The 24,787-nt window shown below is 38.6% G+C and overlaps 1 protein-coding gene across 2 annotated transcripts in view; it reads right to left on the bottom strand.

Annotated features, from left to right (window-relative positions):
• LOC124555073 (glutamate receptor ionotropic, kainate 2-like) overlaps positions 1-24,787 on the bottom strand; it is a 512,372-nt gene that overhangs the window by 90,566 nt on the left and 397,019 nt on the right. For both annotated transcript variants that reach the window (XM_047128860.1, XM_047128861.1), the window contains exons 11-12: positions 23,558-23,642; positions 16,551-16,689 (exon numbers count right to left, since the gene is read on the bottom strand). In XM_047128860.1, coding sequence (XP_046984816.1) covers positions 16,551-16,689; positions 23,558-23,642 — 224 coding nt within the window. The remainder of the gene's footprint in view (positions 1-16,550; positions 16,690-23,557; positions 23,643-24,787) is intronic.

The following is a 24,787-nucleotide window of genomic DNA, read 5'->3' as shown; positions in this document are numbered from 1 at the left end:
TTTTATACAGTGTCTGTATATTCACAATACAATGTATGTCTGGAGGAACACCCACTGTCATTGAGGGTTCAGCTGTGGTAAACATTATGAAATAGTTTCACATTCACAAACATAGTATGTGAATATTCTTCCCCTGAAGAACATGTTATGTCATTGAAGTTCTCTTAGAAGCTTCTTTAAAATGTCATAAAAAAAAGTATATAGTTCTATTAGAAAAAACAAAGTCAGTGCTGTAATTTGCTGACTAAAATTATTTTTGAATATAAAGAAATTCACCATATTGTCCACTATAACTTAGTGCAAACCACATCTTGGTATATTTATTTTATACTGGATGTATTTGGAGTGGCCTGTCTTAGTTGCCTCAACCTGCACAAGTATAAGTAAGATGTTTTAACATACCAGACATGAAAATGTATGACAATTTAAAACTATGTATTTGTCTGCTGTGTAGCTTCATATGAAAGTGGAATGTGGGATGATAAGCAGTACAGAAAAGAGGAGATAATAAGTTTTTAAAATGTGATGTAACAGAAGAATTTTGAAGTGTAGGTGGGTAGATCAAATAATTAATGAGTAGGTATGTACTGAATTGAGGAGAAAAGAGCTTTATGACATAAGCAGCCTTAACCTGCAACATGATGTAGATAAGATATCTGCTAAGGTGCAAAAAGAATCAATTGACTTTCAATAATAAAAGCGAGAGATGATTCACATGAGTGCTAAAACAAATCTTTTAAATTCTGGTTACATGGTAAACCACACAAATCTATAGGTTGTCAAATCTATTATGTATCTAAGGATTACAATTACAAACAACTTCCACTGGAACTATTACATACATTGTGGGGAATGCAAACTAATGAATGTGTTTTACAAGCAGAAAACTTAAAAGCCACTACAGATCGACTAAAAAGACTCCCTACACTACACTAGTCCATTCTCTTGCACAGTAACACTGCACTGTATGTAATCCTTTCCAAATAGGTTTGAGTGAGAACTTTGAAAAAGTTCAAAGAAGGGCAACTTGTATTGTATTGTCATAAAATAGGGGGGAGAGTTTCATGGATATGATTTGTGACTTGGGCTGATAATCATTACAACAAAGATATTTTGTGTTGAAGCAAGTTCTTTTCAGAAAATTTCTAAAACCAACTTTCTACTCCAAACACAAAAATATTTTGTTGATGTCCACGCACAAGAAAGAAATGATAAATATAAGAAAATAGGATAAAGCAGAGCTCAGATTGAATGAGTGAAGTGTTAATTTTGCTGTTAGTGTGCTGTTCGAGAGTGGAATGATAGAGAAATAGTTTGAAGGTGGTTTGATGAGCCCTTTTGCCAAGTACTTGAATGCAGATGTAGATATACATGAAAGAGTTGTTAATTTGAAGGGACACATCCAGAGGCTTCTAATAAAAGTTCATTTTGTAGTGGAGGGCTGAATGAGGAATGATGAAAGGGGTTAGAGAGGGTGACCAAGTCAATGACTATATTCAGCACGTTCAAGTGGATGTAAGTTCTCACAGTTACACAGAGATAGGACCATACTGAGGACATAGTGAGAGAGGCTCACTGTAAAGGGTGCAGGCAAAGAGGGAGCACAAAACTGACATGAAAAAAAGTTCAAGAAAGAAAGATGTGAGTGCTCAGCTATGATCTACTCTCTTCTGCAAGAAGGAAATCAGTACCAAGACTAAGTTATCTGTGCACTGTTCAATCTTTCGACCAACTTTGTTGTATGGGAGTGAAAGCTGGGTGGATTCAGGTTACCTTATCAATAAGGTTGAGGTTACGGATATGAAAGTAGCTAGGATGATTGCAGGTACTAGTAGATGGGAACAATGGCAGGAGGGTGTCCACAATGAGGAAATCAAAGAAAAACTGGGAATGAACTCTATAGATATAGCAGTCAGGGCGAACAGGCTTAGATAGTGGGGTCATATTACACGCATGGGAGAAGCAAGGTTACCCAAGAGACTCATGGGTTCAGCAGTAGAGGTTAAGAGGAGTCAGGGTAGACCAAGGAGAAGGTACCTGGATTTGGTTAAGAATGATTTTGAAGTAATAGGCTTAACATCAGAAGAGGCACCAATGTTAGCACTGAATAGGGGATCATGGAGGAATTTTATAAGGGGGCTATGCTCCAGACTGAATGCTAAAAGGCATAATCAGTCTTAAATGATGATGATGATGATGATGATGAAGAAAGATGGTTCAAGAATTACTCAGGAGAGGTATGTTAATTCACTTGTCTCTCCTATCTTCTGCCTACGAGATGAAGCCTTACCCTTGGCCTATAACTCTAAATGCACAGTACCATCTCTACTGTGTCATTTTGTCCTAGTAGAATCATGAAAAAATGACTATTACTGAACAGACATCTATTGTTAATATGGTTAAAAAGTCAACAGTGCACTCAGTTCATACAACTGCCACCAACACAGCTCACTTGCTTCTGACAATGCAGTTATTGCAGCTACTTCACCACAATATTTTAGGTTTTCAAAGGTTGGTGAGAAGATGCTGATGCATATATGCTCTTTGTGCAAAGGCTTCCAGTATTTCCAAATTTCTGCCAACTGATGACTGGAGTGAGACATGACAGTGGAGGAATCAAATGCAAGGAGAGGGTTTATTTAGTTTACTAGCCTCCTGAGCTAGTAACTTTGTCATGAAATTTGAGGTTGTACTGAATCAAATGTTCAAATAACTCAGGGGAATGCAGCTGGGTAATGTCCTCACAACCATTGGTATTTCGACAAGCAAACTCCCCACCATTTTTGAGGCACGAATGAAATGAGAGATTCCTGTGCATGGTAACTGATGCCAGGGATATTTTTCAACAATGCTTAATTTTCATTAAACATATTTAAAAAATTATACAATTTGATAACTCTGTAAAAAAAAAGTAAGGAAAATTTGTTTTATGGTGAGTGGGGTGGGGGGGGGGGGGGAGGGGGAGGGGGAGGGGGAGGAGGAGGGGGGAGGGGGAGGGGGGGGGGGGGTTCCAGAGGAGGGCACAGCTTTCACAATCTATCAATGATGCAGGATCACCCTAGTACAGCCCTCAACAGAATGAAGATAGACTGCCACAGATAGCTGCATCAAATTAGTCTTCAGACTGAAGACTACAACAACAACAGAACTGTGTGCTAGACAATTACACAAACTAAGATTTCTGTTTTTTGTGGGTGGTGCCCCACCAAAGAGTAAAAATGCATTATGTCAACAACATTCCAGAAGGTATGGCTGAATCAAACTCTCTGCTGTGTGCTTTCTACAAGTGCTAATCCCACAGAATTTGGAAGGAATAGTGAAACTATGAATCCATCACTAAGACATGTTTGGATGTGGAATGCACAAGTAAAGTAGAGACTTGTTTAAAATCCTGGTCAGGCACACAATTTGAACAAGCTACAAATGTTCATCACTGCACATACTTCACTAGAGAGTAAAATTGTGTTCCCTCAGCGCCATCTGTGAAGCTGTCATTTAAACAATTTTTTTTCTTTTGTACATTCTCTCATTGGAACCACACTATTCATGAAATGCAAGGGGCTTGGTTAAATTCCTTGTATTGTACACAGTTTTTACTTGTCATAAATGTCCATTACAATGCATATTCTTCTAAAGAATAAAAATCTGAAACATAACTACAGATGAATTTCTTGCCAGGAAAATACCTGAAGAGCTGTTATTGTGTACTGGTAACATCAAGAAAGGTCATCACTCTTAAAGGCCTAAGAAATTAAAACATAGGCATTGTAGAGATGTAACATATACTCCATGAGCTAATTGTCAGACATACTTGTCAAGTACCATATTCGAAAAAATTTATGTTGCAGCACAAGTACAGAGTTGAGTAAGGGGGAAAATCTGTCAAGAGGTGATAAGACTCAGTTTTAATCATCATGCAGTCAAGCATAAGCTACTATCAAAAGAACAAATGTACTGCTTTTTTTAATTAGGAATTCTATTTGTGATCTGTAGAACAGTGAAAGAAAGTTCTATTGAGAACTGATATACAATATACAGCATGATGTGGCACTCATATGGGCAATTGTGAACCTTGTAAATGCCTTGCAAATTTGATGCTTACCTAGGCCATTTTTCCAGGTTAGAGCTGTGATTACAAGTTTTTGTTGATGTCAATATGAACACAATAGCTTATGAAAACATTTTAGGCAATAGTATGCACCCACGCTAAGACAATAATTTGCTAGTAATGTATTTCCCATTAGCTTTCATTTCAGGGTCTTTGGCCAACATTTGTTTAATAATTTTTCTGATCTCTTGCTAGGAAGAGTGGCTGGCATTGTCAAAGGTCCACCATCCATTGATGATGGCAGCTGAAGATCTCAAATGAAGAGCCAACATGCAATACATCAAGAAATGACCATGAAAGCCTCAACAACTTTATAGTTTGCTATTGGTTCAGTTCTTTATCAGCATTATAATGATTATATGAACAGACATAGGGCAATTGCATCATTGTTGAATAAAACTTTGGAGGATTTACTAGGCAGAGCAGCCCAAAGCCTTAGTCTGAATACCATAATAACTATTTTTTGTAACTGGGATTTAAAATGGTTTTACTCAATGGAGGAATTCCAATATCATTGGCATGAAGTGGAATGTCAGCTTTATGACTGATCTGTTTCCCCAAACATTCAAAAACATCTATTCACTCTGCTTCATAAAAAAACTGATTTGAGTATAATCTGTATCATATTACAACTCAGTAGTAAGCCTTCTGCAAATATTTATAATTCTAGCAGATGACAAATCAGTTAATTGTAAATAACAGTAGTACTGTTACAATGAATTTTAATACCCAGCAAAATAAGAATCTACACAAACACAGAGTTTTCCTTACGGATGGGTGAGTACAAAGTAGCCCTGTAACAAAATTTCTTGTTATTTTGCTGCAAGACAATGTGAAACTGATTGAACAAACCGAGCGAGGTGGCGCAGTGGTTAGACACTGGACTCGCATTCGGGAGGACGACGGTTCAATCCCACGTCCGGCCATCCTGATTTAGGTTTTCCGTGATTTCCCTAAATCATTCCAGGCAAATGCTGGGATGGTTCCTCTGAAAGGGCATGGCCGACTTCCTTCCCTAATCCGATGAGACCGATGACCACGCTGTCTGGTCTCCTTCCCCACAACAACCAACCAACAGATTGAACATACTGAGTGTGTTTGTTAATGGTATGGTAAGTAAAGGGTGTTATGTTCAAAGACCCTTGAAATTATGCACCAACATGGAAACTGTTGATAATGCTTACTATGCTTATATTAAGTCGCATCTATACTATGGAGTCCAATTCTGAGAAAACTCACCAGCAGCACTCTATATAGTTAAAATTAAAAAGAAGACACTTATGACAATAAATAAAAGGAAGTAAAATATCATGCACACATATCTTTACAGCACTTAACATACTTTCACTCTGTTGCATTTATATAAGAAAAACCATTTTATTTTTTCAAATAAATGCAATAGTTAATGACAAATTTTTTCAGAGGAACTATGATGTTCTTGACCATAACACCAGACCGTGCAGAATTTTCTTACTAGCTGTACAAATAACAGAATGTGTCAGAATGGTCCATTAAGTATAGTACTGAAACTTGTTAATAAAATGCCTGTGAAATATAAAAGCAGTAAAGTCATTTAAAAAATCCTTACAGCGGTCATATTTACAGTGTCACTATTTCTACTCTGTGAGTGTATTCATGGGTATATAAATTACAATACACAATATCACACATTTGTTTGCTCTATATTTGCTATATCTAAGTTTCTCTCATACGTTGAATTCTTGTAGTCTATTTTATAGAATATTCAATTTGTGCATAAGAAAACTAATACACACAACTTGTTCAATACTTGTAGCACAGCATGCTATCATTGATAAGACAGCCAATAAATAAATAAAGATCTGAAGAAAAATGAAAACTTAAATGCTATTAGTTACATGGTTCACATCACTGACAAGAAGTAGGAAGTGTGAGCACAGACTTTCAATCATGTACCATATCTCTGGAACACCTACATACTTATTTTAAAATGCAATGATATTGGAATTCCTCCATAGAGTAAAACAATTTTAAATCCAAGTTACAAAAAATAAAGCTTAACACAGCCAAAGTAAAATATTTTGAAATTTATGACATGATGTAATATGATTTATTTTTTAGTGTTCAGTGTGTATAGATCACCTAACAGGAAGATTTGCACCTCTCTCAGAAAGAATTAAAATTCACAACAGAAAACTGTGATAGCAAACTGATTTGAGTTATATGTGGTGACTTCAATATTAATTGTATAAGTGATTATGCAAGGAAGAGGATGCTGGTAGACCTCCTTACTTCATATAATCTTATGCAAACCGTATTCTTTCCAACGAGAGTGCAAGGGAACAGTAGAACAAACATAGACAACATTTTTGTTCATTCCTCATTACTAGAAGGGCATTCTGTTAGCAAAAAGGTGAATGGTCTTTCAGATCATGATGCACAAATTTTAACTCTAAAAGATTTTTGTGCTGCAACACGTGTTAAATATAGTTATCAACTGTTTAGGAAAGCTGATCCAGTTGCTGTAGAGACCTTTGCAAACCTTATCAAGGAACAAGAGTGGCAAGATGTTTATAGCGCTGATACAGTAGATGATAAATATAATGCTTTTCTCAAGACTTTTCTTGTGCTCTTTGAAAGCTGTTTTCTGTTAGAACTTTCAAAACAGGGTACTAGCACAAACAGGCAGCCTGTGTGGCTGACTAGAGGGATAAGAATATCTTGTAGAACAAAGTGGCAATTATATCAAAACGTTAGAAACAGTCAAAATCTAAATGCAGCAGCCCATTACAAACAGTATTGTAAGGTGCTTAAAAATGTTATTAGGAAGGCAAAAAGTATGTGGTATGCAGATAGAATATCTAAGTCTCAGGATAAAATTAAAAACCATATGGTCAGTCGTACAGGAAGTGGCTGGTCTGCAGAGACAGGTTGAGGATATAGAATCAGTGCGTAGTGGGAATGCCCGTGTTACTGATAAGTCGCATATATGTACAGTATTTAATAATCACTTTCTGAATATAGCAGGTGAACTAAATAGAAACCTAGTCCCAACAGGGAATCATATAGCGCTCTTAGAAAAAAGTGTTCCGAGACTGTTACCTGAAATGCTCCTCCATGATACTGATAAGAGGGAGATTGAGTTAATAATTAAATCACTAAAGACCAAGAACTCTCATGGATATGATGGGATATCTAGCAGAATACTGAAGTATTGTTCTATGTATGTTAGCCCAGTACTTAGCCATATCTGTAATTTTTCCTTTAGGAGTGGTCGCTTTCCTGACCGATTAAAGTGCTCGGTAGTGAAGCCACTTTATAAAAAGGGAGACATTGATAATGTTGACAATTTTAGACCTATTTCTATGCCATCGGTGTTTGCTAAAGTTATCAAGAAGGTTGTATATACAAGGTTACTGGAGCATTTAAATTCACATAATTTGCTGTCAAATGTTCAGTTTGGTTTTAGAAATGGTTTAACAACTGAAAATGCTATATTCTCTTTTCTCTGTGAGGTTTTGGATGGATTAAATGAAAGGTTGCGAACGCTAGGTGTTTTCTTTGATTTAATGATTGCTTTTGACTGTGTTGACCACAAAATATTACTGCAGAAGTTGGACCATTATGGAGTAAGGGGAGTAGCTTACAATTGGTTCGCCTCTTACTTTAAGAGCAGAAAGCAGAAGGTAATTTTCCACAATATTGAGAGTGGTAGCAATGTTCAGTCTCAATGGGGCACTGTTAAGTGGGGCGTTCCCCAAAGGTCGGTTCTGGGGCCACTACTGTTTCTTATTTATATAAATGATATGCCTTCTAGTATTACAGGTGATTCAAAAATATTTCTCTCTGCTGATGACACCAGCTTGGTAGTGAAGGATCTTGTGTGTAATATTGAAACAGTATCAAATAATGTAGTTCATGAAATAAGTTCGTGGCTTGTGGAAAATAATTTGATGCTAAATCACAGTAAGACTCAGTTTTTACAGTTTTTAACTCACAATTCAACAAGAACCAATATTTTGATCAGACAGAATGGGCATATTATAATCGAGACAGAACAGTTCAAGTTCCTAGGCGTTTGGATAGATAGTAAGCTGTTGTGGAAAGCCCATGTCCAGGATCTTGTTCAGAAAATAAATGCTGCTTTATTTACCATTAGAACTGTATCTGAAATAAGTGACACTTCAACACGAAAAGTAGTCTACTTCACATATTTTCATACGCTTATGTCGTATAATATTACTTTTAGGGGTAATTCTTCTGATTCAAAAAGGGTATTTTTGGGTAAAAAATGGGCTGTTGTAGCTATATGTGGTGTAAGTTCGAGAACCTCTTGTCGACCCCTATTCAATAGTCTGGGAATTCTGACATTGCCCTCACTGTATATATTTTCTTTAATGTCATTTGTTGTTAGCAATATTAGCCTATTCCCAAGAGTTAGCAGCTTTCACTCAGTTAATACTAGGCAGAAATCCAATCTGCATGTGGAATGCACTTCCTTGACTCTTGTGCAGAAAGGAGTGCAGTATTCTGCTGCATCCATTTTCAATAAGCTACCACAAGAACTCAAAAATCTTAGCAATAGCCCAAACTCTTTTAAGTCCAAACTGAAGAGTTTCCTCATGGCTCACTCCTTCTATTCTGTCGAGGAGCTCCTGGAAGAGCTAAGAAATTAAGCAAATTCCAGTGTTACGTTGTTGATTTTCTTTATTTAAACTTACGACTTGTCACCTGAATATGTTTTTTTATATTTCATTTTATCTGTTTCTAATATTGTGCTATAATTTCATGTATTGACTCATTCCATGACCATGGAGACTTCTCGTTAATTTGGTCCCAATTTTGCAGAATAAAATGTAAGTAACAATATCTATACCTACAAGAGTGTCCACTAATAATTAGTCATTGACAACATTATTACCAATTTCGATAGAAAAGTCTTATAGGAAACATATAGGAATGTTAGTGTAATAATTTGCTTGGGTACAAACTGTACATTAACAATATCCCCTATAAATTAAGCTCAGAAATATGACAATAGAAACCCTGATGGACTGTACATAATTTAAGGAGTAACAGGATGAACTCACCAAATAGCTGAGACAGTGAGCTGTTAAACGTCACATAAACAGGACGTGGTTGTGTCAGATGAATTGGAAAAGGCAGAAAAAGAGGTATGGTGTGGAAGGGAGTGTTGGAAAAGGATGGCTGATATTTGGGAGAGAGAGGCAACACATGCACAGAATACAAATACAGTACCAGTGAGTTGGTTCTGGCAAGTTGTATGTGGTGCATGATGTGGTGGAGCAGTTGTCTGAGAAAAGGAGATAAAACAGAAGATAGAGAGACTGCAGGGAAGAGGGTGTGAGTACAGGGTGAGTGTGTTGTGACTCGCCGATCATTCAAAGAGCCGCCGCGCAATTACGCGCGTCCTCTACGTGTGGCGCTGTTTGCCAGCCATGCAGCAGCTGCGCCACCTAAGCGGCCAGCTGAGCAGCGGCCGCTAGACTGGGAATTAGTGCTCATTCAAATGCTAACATGTACACATGTCTTGCTTGTCAACTTACTCTGTGATTTATCTGTGTTGTGTCACTCTGAAATATATGTGTTAAACTTGACGTTATAACAATTGGCGACGAGGTAGTGGATTTTTCCTTTTCACTGTTGACCCACAGGGTTCCATGGCTACTGTTGAGCAACTATTGCAAAATCTCCTTGAACAGTAAATGCGTCTAACAGCGGCGATTCGCGATTTCGTCGTCAATGCGGGGCATTTCTTGTCGTTGTCTGTACCTCCTTTTCCTCCTTACAACGAGATGGCGGAAGACTGGTCTGATTATGAAAAACGTCTTTGACATTACTTCTTGGCATTTCATGTCATGGATAAACAACCATGTAAGTCTCTGTTCCTTTCCTGGATTTCACCTCAAATGTATCGGTTGTTGTCGCAATTGGCTCCTTTGAAGGATCCTGCGTCTTTGTCCTTTGCTGAAATGTGCTCACTTCTGTCTGTCTATTTTCAAAATCAAACACATGTGGTAGTCTCTCGTGTTGCCTTTTATCATTGTCAAAAACAGCCACATCAATCCTATCGCGTTTGGGCTGCTGAACTTCACGGCCTCAGTCGAAAGTGTCAATTTGTTACTGACGTTCACAAAGAATCCTATGCCGATTCCATGGTATGGGATGCTATTATCCGGTCGTCACCCGACAAAGAAGTTCGGTGACGTGCCCCTCAGTTGGCGAATCCGACTCTAGATGAAGTTCTCTCCATTGCGCAGTCTTTTGAAATTTCTCACGCTGCTGGGGCACAAATAGAGGCATGGGGTGATGTCGGGGAAATACAACTTCTGTGCACTGTTGACGGCGCATGCGTCGCGTCCCCACCAGCCGACGTGGCCGCAGTGCGCTCTCACGTGCAGTCTCGGCCTAGTCGTAAACAACCCGCTAAGAAACTGCAGCAAAACCCCTGGCAACTTCCTTTATGTCCGCGGCGTTTTACGAAACATTCACGCGAGGATTGTCCCCAACGTTGGGCTGTGTGTCACAATTGCAAAAAGAAAGGTCATGTGTCTTCCGTTTGTAAATCTGACCGCATACATGATGTTCATGAACATGACGCTGATTCTGATTCTGTGTTGTCTGTCAATTGCACTTCTTCCCTTTCAGGGAAGTTATACCTCACTGTCCAAATCCTTGGTCGAGATGTTCGCATGCAAGTGGATACCGGTTCTGCTGCCACTATAATTAATTCTCAGACGTATCTTCAGTTGGGTTCTCCACTCCTGTCACCTGTCACTCGGCAATTACGGATGTACAAAAAAAAGAGGATTTCTCTCTTGGGACAGTTTAATGCTGAGGTATCTTACAAATAAGTCATTCACACTGTTCCCATATTTGTGGTCGACCAGAGCAATGCAGAAAATCTTTTTGGTTTCGATGCCTTTTGCGTTTTTGGGTTCTCCACAGATGACTCTGTCAATATTGTCTCTGATGCTATTCCTTATACTCAACTGGATTCCTTGTTGATGATATTTTTGTCCCTTTTTTCTCCTGGGTTAGGCCATGCAAACAACTTTGAAGCTCATATCACGCTCAAACCCAGTGCTCGGCCTAAGTTTTTTCGGGGTCGACCCATTCCCGTGGCCCTTCGTGATCAGGTAAAATGGGAGTTGGATCATCTCACTACTTCAGGGGTCTTGCTTCCTGTCACTTCCAGTGAGTGGTCCTCTCCTGTCGTTGTCATTGCTAAGCCAAATGGTGATATTTGTCTCTGTGGCAATTTCAAAGCTACTGTAAATGCTCAGTGCCTCATTGACACTTACCCTATGCCCCGTCCTGAAGAACTGTTCACTAAACTTGCTGGAGGCCAGTATTTTTCTAAAATTGACCTGTCCGAAGCTTATCATCAACTTCCTCTCGACGCTGCTTCCCGGCAGTTTCTGGTCCTTAACACGCCTTTCGCCCTCTATCAATATCAACGCTTGCCATTCGGGGTTGCTAGCGCCCCTGCTCTCTTTCAGCAATTCTTGGAACAATTATTGCTCCCTGTCCCTGGGTGTATCAATTACATGGACGACATTGTTGTCACTGGCTCCACCACTGAAGAACATCTTCAGAATCTCCGCACACTTTTTCATATCTTACAGACTGCCAGTCTTAAGTGTAATCTTCAGGAATCACAATTTTTTCAGGCATCTATCACGTACTTGGGGTTTCAACTCTCTCGGGATGGTATTCATCTGCTTCAGCAAACTGTCGCTGTGATCAATGCCCTTCCTCGCCCTACATCTGTTAAGGAACTGCAGGCCTTCTTGGGGAAAATAGCATACTATCACAAGTTTTTACCATCTGCAGCTTCAGTGGCTCAGCCGTTGCATCGCCTGTTGCGTAAAAACATGCCTTTTCATGCCTTTTCGCTGGTCCGCGTCATGCGAAGCAGCTTTCCAGAAATTGAAGACAACATGCCCCGTGCCTGGCTACTTATCGACCTGGCCATTATCTTGTTCTTGCCACAGACGCCTCTCAATACGGGGTTGGTGCAGTCCTTGCGCACCGTTTTTCTGACGGTTCGGAACAACCCATTGCTTATGCCTCCAAAACGCTCATGGATGCCCAACAAAAGTATTCTCAAATTGAGAAAGAAGCTTTGGCCATTATTTATGCTCTTCATAAGTTTGGTGTTTTTCTCTATGGCTCAAAATTTCATCTTGTTACGGATCACAAACCACTTGTTTCCTTGTTTCATCCATCAACGTCACTTCCCAACAAGGCTGCACACTGCCTCCAGCGTTGGGCTCTTTACTTGTCTCGTTTCAATTATGAGATTCATTTCCACCCAATGGCTCAACATGCAAATGCTGATGCTCTGTCTCACCTTCCAATGGGTCCTGATCAGGCATTTGATAGGGACGAACTTTTGTGTTTCCACCTGGATGTTGGAGAGCACGGGGTTGTGGACAGGTTCTCCATCACTGGGGACAGGCTGGTGGCTGCTACAGGTTCTGACCCTACCCTCTCCCGGGTTTTATGCTGTATTTAGAAGGGTTGGCCAGATCGCCTGTCCGCTAAGACTTCAGATCCATTGCGGAACTACTATGCTTTGCGCTACCGCCTCACGGCTAGGGATGGTGTTATCCTCCTCTCCACTGACAATGCTTCGCCACGTGTTGTGGTACCTGCGTCTTTGCGTGCTTCAGTCTTGCGCCTCCTTCACCAAGGGCACTGGGGTGTGTCTCGCACAAAATCTCTGGTGCGCCATCATGTGTACTGGCCTGGCATCGACTCTGAAATAGCACACATGGTCGCTGCCTGCGGCCCTTGTGCATCACAGGCCACTGCCCCGAAGTCATCTTTGTCACCGTGGCCTTCGCCTGAGAAGCCCTGGGAGCGCATTCATGCTGACTTTGCGGGACCCTTTTTAGGTACTTATTGGCTCCTCGTAATTGACACCTACTCTAACTTTCCTTCCATTGTCTATTGCACGTCGCCTACCACTGCGGCAACCACCAGTGCTCTCGCCCGCATTTTTTCTTTGGAAGGCCTCCCCTCTACTCTTGTTACTGATAATGGTCCACAATTTGCCTCTTCTGAATTTGCGGTTTTTTGTGCTCATCACGGCGTTATGCATGTCACGGCCCCGTCGTTCCATCCACAATCCAACGGTGAGGCTGAACGACTGGTCTGCACATTTAAGGCTCAGATGCAGAAACTTCTGACTTCTTCTGCTGCTGATGATGCACTTCTCCAGTTTCTGGCGTCTTACCGTTTCACCCCCATGGGCGACCACAGCCCGGCTGAGCTCTTACATGGCCGACAGCCCCGCATGCTACTTCATCTTCTGTGGCCTTCCACCTCACGGCCGCGAGTGCCTTCACTTGGCTGGTTCACCGCTGACGACCTCATCTGGGTACAGGGATATGGCAGGCGGCCAAACTGGAGCCCGGGCTGCATCTTAAGACACCGTGGCAGACACCTGTATGAAATCCAGACGGACACGGGTGTTGCAGTGCGTCATTCGGACCAGCCTCGGCCTCGTGTGGCAGCAACACCTGTTCCGAATGCCGCTACTCCACCTTTGGCTCTACCTGACACTCGGGATCTTGGCATCTCTCAATACTCACAACGCAGCCCTCTCACCATCATCGCGATGCCAGCACAAGAACGGACGCCACCAGGAGACGTGCCCATGCAGGAACTGGATGACCATCCTCTGTTAGATCAAATCTACTCACCTCCTCCTCCAACGGATGCTGACACATCGCCCATGTCTCCTGTCATATCAACTGGACTTGCCGCAATGGGCAGATTGGTGCATGGGGCCCCAGCAGATTCGACCCCTACGTCTCCTGTCATCTCGACCCGTTATCATCGGGGCCACTTCCGTCCATACGGGAAGCCTCCTCCTCGAGACTTTTCGGCAAGTCAAACAACGCCTATGGACGTTAGCCATCTCCAGGACACCTCCATCAAGACCAGTGCTACAATTTCAAAGGGGGGAAAAGTGTTGTGACTCGCCGATCATTCAAAGAGCCACAGCGCAATTACGCGCGTCCTCTACGTGTGGCGCTGTCTGCCAGCCATGCAGCAGCTGCACCACCTAAGCAGCCAGCCGAGCAGCGGCCGCTAGACTGGGACTCAGTGCTCATCCGAATGCTAACGTGTACACATGTCTTGCTTGTCAACTTACTCTGTGACTTATATGTGTTGTGTCATTCTGAAATATATGTGTTAAACTTGATGTTATAACAGAATGAAGTTAAGATTCATGGAACAGGGATGGAGATGGGTGTGATGCAGGGTTTAGTGCTGGCTGATGCCAGATTGAAGGATGCCTTGCTAGAACAAATTTCTACTGACACCCGTCCCTTACCCACCTCTACCCCTGCTCCGCGACTGTAAATTCATATATCCTGTTCCCACACCCTCTTCTCCTCCTATTCACAGACCATGAAGTTTTTCAAATTTCCATTGTGTTTTCTCTATAAACCAGATAATAGAAAAGTGCAAAAAAAGTAATCTTCCAAAATAACTTTTGTGGTTTATGAAAAGAACTTCAACTACATGGTGAGATGTAAGTTGTGTGAAATTTTAGGAGAGTTTCGCATTTTTTAGCGTTTATTAAGGTCAGTTCAGATTGCTTATACAGATGAGAAGATAAAGATATGCGTTGGCCCAATCACTGTTACAGGAATGAGAAGAATCATACAAGGAATTAGACTAGGGTGTCTTTTATTGCCACATTATACAACATATATATAAATGCCACTGTCAATAAAAGGCAAAAGAATGTGGAATATTCCTGCCCACTGAGATGTGAAGTAATTAGTTCATTTCTTTATGCAGATGGCCATGTTATGCTGGCAGATATGGAATACAGGTACAACACACTGTACTGTCCTTACATGTAGTAGCAAAGCAATATAAGTTAACTATATCCACAAAGAAAAACAAAGATTTGACATTTTGTAGAAAGTAACACCTTAAAACTAAAATCATAATGAAGAACAGAATAGTGGAACAAATCCATATATTCAATTACCTGGGCTGTGATACCTCTTTTGTTTATGACACTGATCTTGAAAATTAAACTTCCAAGATACTTATACATGTTGGTACTTTTTGGTTAAAGGAGACCATTCGCCGAAAAGCAGAAGAATTGAGTTGTCGTTAGGTGCACACTTATCAACAACTCACTGCTTCTGATTTGTGGTGGGTGGTCTCCTCCAGGCTTCAGGCAATAAGTATTTACATTCTACAAGAACTTTTTTACAACATTTACAAATGTTATTTATGATTAAGAGACTACTCCTGCATAAAACCAGGAGAGAAACAGTAGTTAAAATTTATAATACTATGGATGTTCTTTTATACCTCTATGGATCCAAAGTAAGGATATTAACAAACAAACAGCTAAAGAGAAGTGAAGTGGCAGAAATGATACCTGTAGCAGGATACATATTAGAAGATCATAAGAGGAACAGTAAATTAAGAAAAGAGTGCTGTATTCTATGTATAATAGAGAAGTCCCAATAGTATAGAAAGGAATGGTATGACCATCTACTACTTATGAATCAAAGCCAAATACCAATGAAAACCTATGAGTATAGACGCAAGGGTAGAAGAAGGATTGGATGACCATGAAGAACATGGTTTGATTAGTTTTAATTTCTTGATGTCAGAGCAGGCAAATATGTCTGCCCTGTAAATGTATGCAATCATGTATGAAAAAAACAATGAACAGAAAGCTAACACAGTTATCAGTGTATCAGTGTTTAAATGCCTTTTGATAACTCAGCATCTGTATATTCAGTGAGTTGTTACTTTTACTCCTTAAATTGTAAATAAGCTTAGTTCTATTTACAGTTTAATCTTCACAATGTGTGGAGAAAAATATATATGAGAAATGCATAACAGTATGAAGTTACATCATTTTAGAATTTATAGACATCTATTAACCTGCAGAGGGGTTTAAGAAAAAGCATAGTACACCATAAAGCGGTATGAGAATTCAGATTTAAGTGACATAAAGTTCTCATACCAAGTTGTAAAAAATTGTTGGTTAAAAGGTTCCTCATATATAATTTACACATTATGTACATAATAATGTGTGCAATGTGCTTCATGTCTCAGCATTATATGTAAATATTCACACCAGTAATATGCAAAATGTTTGAATATAAGTATACTCTAATGTTCTCCTTAACTGTAACACAATACTGTATGATTCTGAATCAACTTTATAAATACAAGTACCTGCTTTGAAATAAATGTGAAGCAACAGGACCAAATAAAAACTTACCACATAGTTATTAAGAGGTTTTATTTCTATTGGCACATTGCTAACTAAGTGCATTTAGGATAACAATTATTTAGCTTTAACAGTTATGAAGAATCAAAAAAATGTAACTCTATGATACAAAAATAAGCAGACCACATTAGTAATTTACAAAAAAAATTTTACCTGCCCATTACAAAGAGCATAAGAGATACTCCTATGTAAGCTGCAAACATTACAATCCAAACATCCTTGGAGAAAGGATCCATAAATGAAAATAGCTTTGGTGCAGCCTTCATTGGTTTCTTGTACAGGATAGCAATACCTGGAAAAAGTATTTGTATTTACAGAAACCAAAAAAAATTAAGTAAGCCTACTGTAAATTAAATTCTTCATTCATTCTGTATATTGTAGAAGTTGTTTATGGGTTATAGATTATTGAAACAAAAAACATTTAAAATCCTGACACTAGTCTCAACTGGAGAAGCAACTCATATTTTATTAATATAGAGAGCATGGTTAAACATGCTCTTACATTCTCAGAAGAGCTAAAATTAACTCATATTTCTAAAAAAAAAAAAAATTTATGGGTCAAATAAATTGCAAATACACATCACTTTTTCAGACTCTTCCTGGTATTATTGAATAATTAACTTGATTTCCACATATTTACATTCTTACTGTAATTCTTTAAGCTCCATGACCACTTCACCTATGCTAGTCCCAACATCATTTTTCCTGTAATGATGCAAGAAGCTAATAAAAATATAAATTATATGACAATGGATCCTTATGTTAAATTTGGAAGAATAATTTCATACTGGAAGTTTCTCCATGTGCTGCATGACTGTTTATTTGTTTAGAGAAAAGGACACTCCAGGTGCTCTTTAGAACTCTATTTTGTCTACTACCAGCTTTGTCTTTTATGTTAAGCCATTGTCAACTGGTTCCGAAACTGCCATAATTATGATTGATACACACATGTACATAACCATACATGTACATAACTATACATCTACATAACTGAAGACAATGAAATGAGGCTTACATATGTATACTGCTGGAAAAAAATTAGTACACCTAGAAGGACGACATTGATTTTAATCCAATTATGGCATATGCCACATGGGGGTAGCAGATGTACTAATAATGATTTCAGCATTGTCTGCAAACAGATAGTGTAGTGGTATCTGTGTCCACCCTTCAATAGGGAATGCTCACAGCCAGAAGGGCCACTGTGGTGCAAATATGTGAAGCAAGCAGACAACAGTGTCACAGAGATGCACTCATGCTTCCTATGGTCAGCTGAGCAAGTTTGAAAGGGATCAAATTGTAGCCTTCCAAGGAGCAGGATGATCCTTTTATACAACTGCTACACAAGTTGGATGTGCTGTATCAGTTGCACAGCGATTCTTTTATCAGTGGTTATGTGAACATTCTCACAGCCATAGATGATGTTCTGGATATCCCCGCAGCACAGACATGTTTCCCGGGATTGTCATACTGTAGGGACAGCAGTAGCAGATCATAAAGCTATCATAGAACAGATAAGAGGGCTTGTGAGACCAGATGTGTCAATATGGACAGTTGAAAACCAATTATTAGAAGTTGGACAACAGGAACATTCATCTCTAGCACATCTACTGCTCACGCAACAGTGTTGATGTGCATGGCTTGACTGGTGCTGTCAGAGAATCATTTGGAAGATGGAATAGCATGGCATGGTTTTCAGCAATAAAAGCAGATTCTGCCTGCATAAAAGTGATAGTTATTTGTGCATATGACGTAAACCTGGTGAATGCTCACACACAGAGTGCATTCATCCAAGACAACTGGTCCCATCCTGGGCCTTATGTTTTGGGGTGCAATGAACTACACCTTTGGTGTTTCTGGAGGGGGCACTAATCATTGTTTGGGACATGCAGAATGTTGTTAGACCCATTCTTTTGTCATTATTGCAACAGGGAGGTGGTGTGTTGTTCTAATATGATAACACTCAGCCAAACACTGTGCATAAAACTCAAAATGCTCTGAAAACCATGCAGCAACTTTCCAGACCAGCATGATCTCCAGACTTGTCTCCAGTCAAGCATGTGTGGTATATGATGGGTTGAGAAGTGATTCATGCAACTCATCAGCCAACAACTCTTACCGAACTACACAAACAGATCGAGGAGGCAGGAAATAACACATCTCAGGACAGTATTCGCCATCTGTACAATCGACTGGATGCCAGGTCATTGCATGCATTGCCACTCATGGAGGCTACACCACATACTAATATAGGTGTTTCAGCATGGGTAGATAGTTGGTAACTCAGCACCATTTGTGCTATTGATCTGCAAATGTAATCATTTCATGTACTCCATATGCACTGTTGCAACAATAAACTGTGAGTGAAATAGAAACCTCTAAAAATGTGTATTAATTTTTTTCCGGCAGTGCATATGTACAGATACATTATAAAACTTATAGTGGAGAAGTAAGGACCAAAGCAAAAGTCTGGTATATTTAAAATCTTGCTTGTGTAATGTTATCGTGAGGTTATGGTTGTCTCAAGACTTTTTTAAGTCATTACATTATAATTATTCTTTGAGTTTGTGAAGATTTATGTTCTGACATGTCTGAGAATTCTAGTTTGTATGTTTTGTAAGGAAGAGACTAGCAATATTTCTTTTAGTAAAACTGTAACACAGTTGCAGTGGACCAGGCACCCATGTCAGGTGTAGAATTAGGTTTTTGGTGTGCAAAAATTGAACTACAGGGAACTTCAGGGGTTGTTAGCACAGCTTGGATACCAGTGTAGCTTGGATGTGTCATGGACTGCTTACAGAGTGAGTTCAGAAACATCTAAACACCATCTAGATACAATTATGAATTAGTGGAGTAACATCACAGAAATTATGAATAATAGGGTGGCAGATGTCCAAGAATCTCAAGCTTTTAAGTGTGCTCTGCTCATTAAGAGTGTTTTCTTTTGTATTTTTTAGGTCATCATAAATTTCTGTTTCTTAACAAAAGTCCATATGTACACCTTCATTTTCATCTTCATTTATGTATGCATATATATCAACATATTTATGACAGTTTCAGAACAATTTGATAATGGCTTAACATAGAAGTTGAAACTTGTTGTGGATTAAATAAAGTTCTACAAAGCAACTGGAATGGCCTTTTCATTAATTTCATATTAATCAATGAAAACAAAGTGTGGCTGTTCTACAATACATCAGTCACAGTTTTTTGTTTCAATGATGAGTATGCCACATTTGCAGTAATATAATTTTTGATAGAAGTTAGATCATTATACATTCACACTGCAGATTAATTTGTAATTATGGCCACATGTTGAGCACTATAAATTTTCAACATGTATCAATATTTACTACTTAATTTGAAACATGAATGTAAAATGACTCATCCTACTTCATAATGATTTATCATGCAAGTGAACCATGAAACATGAAGTTAACTAACTAACTAACTAATTAATGTCTGCCATTAATAATGGGATACTCATTGTAAAACATTTATTGTGCCTCTGTAGTAGTGTAGTAGTGTCCCAGCTGTGCTACCAACCTTACAAGGCTGTTCACACCTAACAGCTACCCATCCAGAGTTGTTAACAAAGTATTTCAGGAACTTTGATGATGCATGAGCAAACTGTCAGGGGAGCATCTTCAATTAAATCTAATATTATCTTAATCATCTCCATTTCACATAAGGTATAAGCAGGTCAGAGAACTAAGCGTGATGGAAGTTTTTGCTAAATTAATATGTTGTCTTGAACTTTCTTTCCTGAATTTATTGTTCATGGTTAGATGACTTTCTGTTGTCCATAAGAACTTGAATACATTGCTTAATTATGCACAGGTATGTGCATAATATTTGTTGCGTATCTATGGAAATTGTGGAAAAAAGTGTTCTCCTAACACTGCATATAAATTTTTGCATTTCCTCACTTCTGTCTCCTGTGTATTCTAAACATACAATTATACATTCGATCATTTTTTGAAAAGTGTTAATTCATTAACTGTTAATACATTTCCATTCTAAAGTTTAAGACATTTGAAGCTGTAACCTTACTTCACTGACAAATTTCACTTCCTTCACCATCAGAAATTCCCTGCAAACAGTCAACAGAGCTTAAAGCCATAGCAAATCCCCAAAACCAGTATTAAAGCATCCTCTTATACCCACACTGTGTACTAGAAAACAGTGGCATAGTGTACTATAATGATTTTCTGTATTTTCTGTTCCATTTACATGGTGTGTACTCCAAGACAAGCTTTATGCCCTCCACCTATAAAAATCTAAGTTGCAAAAGATATATATTGTAGGAAGTAATATGTTTGTGGCTCATTTTGTATTGTGAATCTCATAATTATTTGATTAAGGATCTCTGTAATGAACAACACTTATTGTGTAACATCTCTCCCTGTTTTTTTGTCCACATTTTGGTCCCACCATCTCTGCCCCTTACCTCCCAAACCCCCCCCCCCCCCCCCCCCCCCACGCACACACACACTGCCACTTCATATCCACAATTCCCCCTCCACTGCATAAATGTTTTCTGATGACTGCTCAAGTATTTATTCATCATTTTCTTGGTACATTAAATTTCATTCAATTTTGAATGATGCTACAGTAACCTTGTGGTCACTGATTCTTATCTGTGCATTATCTTAAACAAAACCCTTGTGAGTTGTGTGTCTCATTAACTACTCAAGATAATTGATAGAAAATATGTTTCGTGCAATGGCATAAGATTACTGGACCCCAGCTCCTGTTCTAATTAACTGCATCTTCCAGTACAGGCACAGCAGTTTTAAATCTCTTCTCATCCCTGTGGCATGATTAATTTAAGTACCTTAGATGATTTTCCAAGCTTTCTCTGAATATTTTTGCCAATCTGATACTTTTTAACAACTACCATTGGTGTAAAGACTATTTGGTTCAAATGGCTCTGAGCACTATGGGACTCAACATCTCAGGTCATAAGTCTCCTAGAACTTAGAACTACTTAAACCTAACTAACCTAAGGACATCACACACACCCATGCCCGAGGCAGGATTCGAACCTGCGACCGTAGCAGTCCCGCGGTTCCGGACTGCAGCGCCAGAACCGCTAGACCACCGCGGCTGGCCGTAAAGACTATTTGACAGAATATAATTTTCACTGCAGTTTGATGTTAATTTTAATGAGCTAAAGTAATTCAAAAACCTTATACAAAATGATTCTGTGGTTTTCTAATACCTTCTTTTTTTAATATTTCCGCTTTCTGACTTGCAATGATGTTTATTTCCTTTACAAAAATTACAAGAGGCCTGCTCATGGCCCTGTTTTCTCATACAGTTATATCCTCATGTGGTATACAGGGTAGTTTTTATACTCCAAAAACTCCATCATGTGATGCCAAATGTATTCTACCACTCAAGAAACTGCTTTCTGAATGTTGTGCGCCTGACTACAATTCACCACATGATAGAATAGATGAAGAAATAAAGTTGCAACCAGGGTTATATATACAACTGATACAGCCTAAGGATTGAGACTTACAGTCTCCGCACCAAGGCAACAGGCATCACTGGTGTCAATATGAACAACAATTTTGCAGCTGTTGGCACCCACTGTGCTGAATACCTGCTGCAGAGCCTTCTCCACATATAAGATTAGATCCACTGACAGTCAGACTAACTTCATTGAAATTCTTTCTGACCTAGCTGCTACTTCCTCGAGGAACTAATTATCTGCCTCTGATAATTATCTCCTGTCCAAAAAACTGAAGTGGCTCAGGCGTACTGAGTAGTAATTTCATTGAGGGACAACATTTCACTTTTTTTAAGGCAAATGGCAAGAGACATCCAACCAATACCCAAATTTGCCCTCTGCCTAGAAATCCGTGAACCCTCCACCTTCCGTGAATCACCCCTTGGGCGAGGACAAACTAGCAACATCAAACAAACCTGAAGGTTCAGTGGTGTCGGGGAACACTAGCAGTCTCAATGTACATTTCTCATTACACATTTTTATTTCCTTATCAGAAAAAACTGAATCTGACTTTGGCTGAAATGTGTTAATGTACATAATTTTTATAAGTCATGTATATCGTTGAAATGAAAATGCTGGTATGATTGAAGATTCCTATTTTGATTTTATCTTCCATTGTTGAGTATATATCTCTGTTTTCACCTTTTATAGTTATAAAGCTGCTAGCAATTCTTTATTCTTTAACTGTATTTGTAACCGAACTGATAGCCAATGTCTGTCTGTATAGTAAGTCTTCACCACTCTAGTAGATAACTTATTATTCTCTTAATTATTTTGAGACCTTTAGTTACCTCAGTTTGGAATTTTATAAGTTATATTCTTCTTTACGTATATTTATGTTTACTTCAGTAGGCCTAGTGGTACCCCAGATTGTAACTTATCATTGTTTGTGAAATAACAGTGTGTTTAGCAAACACAGTATAAATTTATTTCATGATATATCAGTGAGATACTTGCTGCAATCTTCTTGTGTTATTGCCAAGAGAGTTCTATGTGTTGAGCGAAAATTTTTCATAGCACTCTCATTCATATGACTGCCATAATGAGGCAGTATATCTGTGGAGTAGTAGTGGAGTTCAGTATTGACAGCTTATGCCATCCTGACAACTACATTAAGGATGAAATTTAGACATGTTCCAAATGAGCAGCAACAGCATAGAAAATCAGTGTATAGTGGAATGAGAAAGGTAGTGGAAGGGCAATGTTTTACTAAGTGCTGCCTTAAATTGACACACCCATTAAACAAGAAATGACAGGATACGATGATAAATTACATTGGCAAAGCACTATGAAATAGATGTACAGATTGAGGCAATCAGCTACACAGAAACATCACAAACAACAGATTAATCAACAAAAAAATGAAGATAAAAAATTTTGTTTGTCACTTTTATTTTTAGTCACTTCCCTTACTTGGATATACATTTTCCTTTTTGTAATAAGAAATCTAGAAATATTTCATTTGCTAGGTTGTCAGTCACATCTAACCAACCACTATGTTTCCATTCAGATAACATCTACTCTAATTCAGAACTGTTGATCCTCTCTCATCACTTGTGTCAGTATCTCATAGAGTGGCTGAAAGGTATCTGAAATAACATCATCACTGGTGTGAAACTTTATTTACAAATAAATCGCATACCTAAATTCATGAACGGCATAGTAAAATCCACAGCACTCTCCCGTTCAGCTGTAATTGTCAAGTCTGTGATAGCCAAATCTGCATTCTGTAATGTAAAAAATATAATTATATTACAAAGAAAAAAATAAAGTATAATCACAGATAGTGTGACATAAATGACTCACCATTATAAGAGTACAAAGACTAATAAAATAAATGTAAAGTTGTGATATACATTTTTCTTTTTTTTACATGCATCAAGTTCCATATGACCAAATTGAGGAGCAAATCTCCAAGGTCATGGAAAGTGTCAGTGTATGAAATTACAACATAGAAGTAATAACAGATAAAAATAAAATATTTATGAACCAAAAGAAGCCAATCCATAAGTTTAAGTAAATACAATCAACAATAGAACAAGAATCAGCTTAATTTTTCAAGGAACTCGTCAACAGAATAGAAGGGGTGATCCATGAGGAAACTCTTCAGTTATGATTTAAAAGGACATGGATTACTGCTAAGATTTTTGAATTCAAGCACCTTTCTGCACAGGAGTTAAGGAAGTCTGATCCATATGCAGGTATGATTTCTGCCGAGTGTTAACTGAGTGAAAGCTGCTTATTCTTGGGGATAAGCAAATATTGTTAACAAGAAATGACAGTAAGGAATATATAAATATTGAGAGGCCAATGTCAAAATACCCAGATTTGTGAAGAGGGGTCCATAAGTGGTTCGTGAACTTACACCCCTTATGGGTGGAACCGCCCGTTTCTGAGCCAAAAATGTCCTTTTGGAATGGGAAGAGTTACCCCAAAAAATAAGCAAAGTAGAATAATTTTTCTGCTGAAAAATCACTCAGTTCAGATATCGTTTGAATAATAAAAATGGCAGTACTGAGTCTTTGAACAAGATCCTGAGCAAGGGCTTTCCATGAGAGTTTACCATCTATCTGAACACCTAGAAATCTTAACTGTTCAGTTTCACTAATCATATGCCCACTCTGTGAAATTAAAACATCAGGTTTTGTTGAATTGTGTGTTAGAAACTGTAAAAACAGAGTCTTACTGTGATTTAGCATTTCTTTATTTTCTAAAAGCCATGAACTTATGTCATAAACTGCACTATTTGAAACTGGGTCAGTATTGCACACATCATCCTTAACTACCAAGCTAGTGTCATCAGTAAACAGAAATGTTTTAGAGTTACCCGTAATACTAGAGGGCAATCATTTACATAAATAAGGAACACTAG

The sequence above is a fragment of the Schistocerca americana genome, chromosome X (assembly GCF_021461395.2).
Source record: "Schistocerca americana isolate TAMUIC-IGC-003095 chromosome X, iqSchAmer2.1, whole genome shotgun sequence".
NCBI lineage: Eukaryota > Metazoa > Arthropoda > Insecta > Orthoptera > Acrididae > Schistocerca > Schistocerca americana.
The sequence above is the reverse complement of the archived record's forward strand: the minus strand, read 5'-3'. Positions and strand labels throughout refer to the sequence as shown.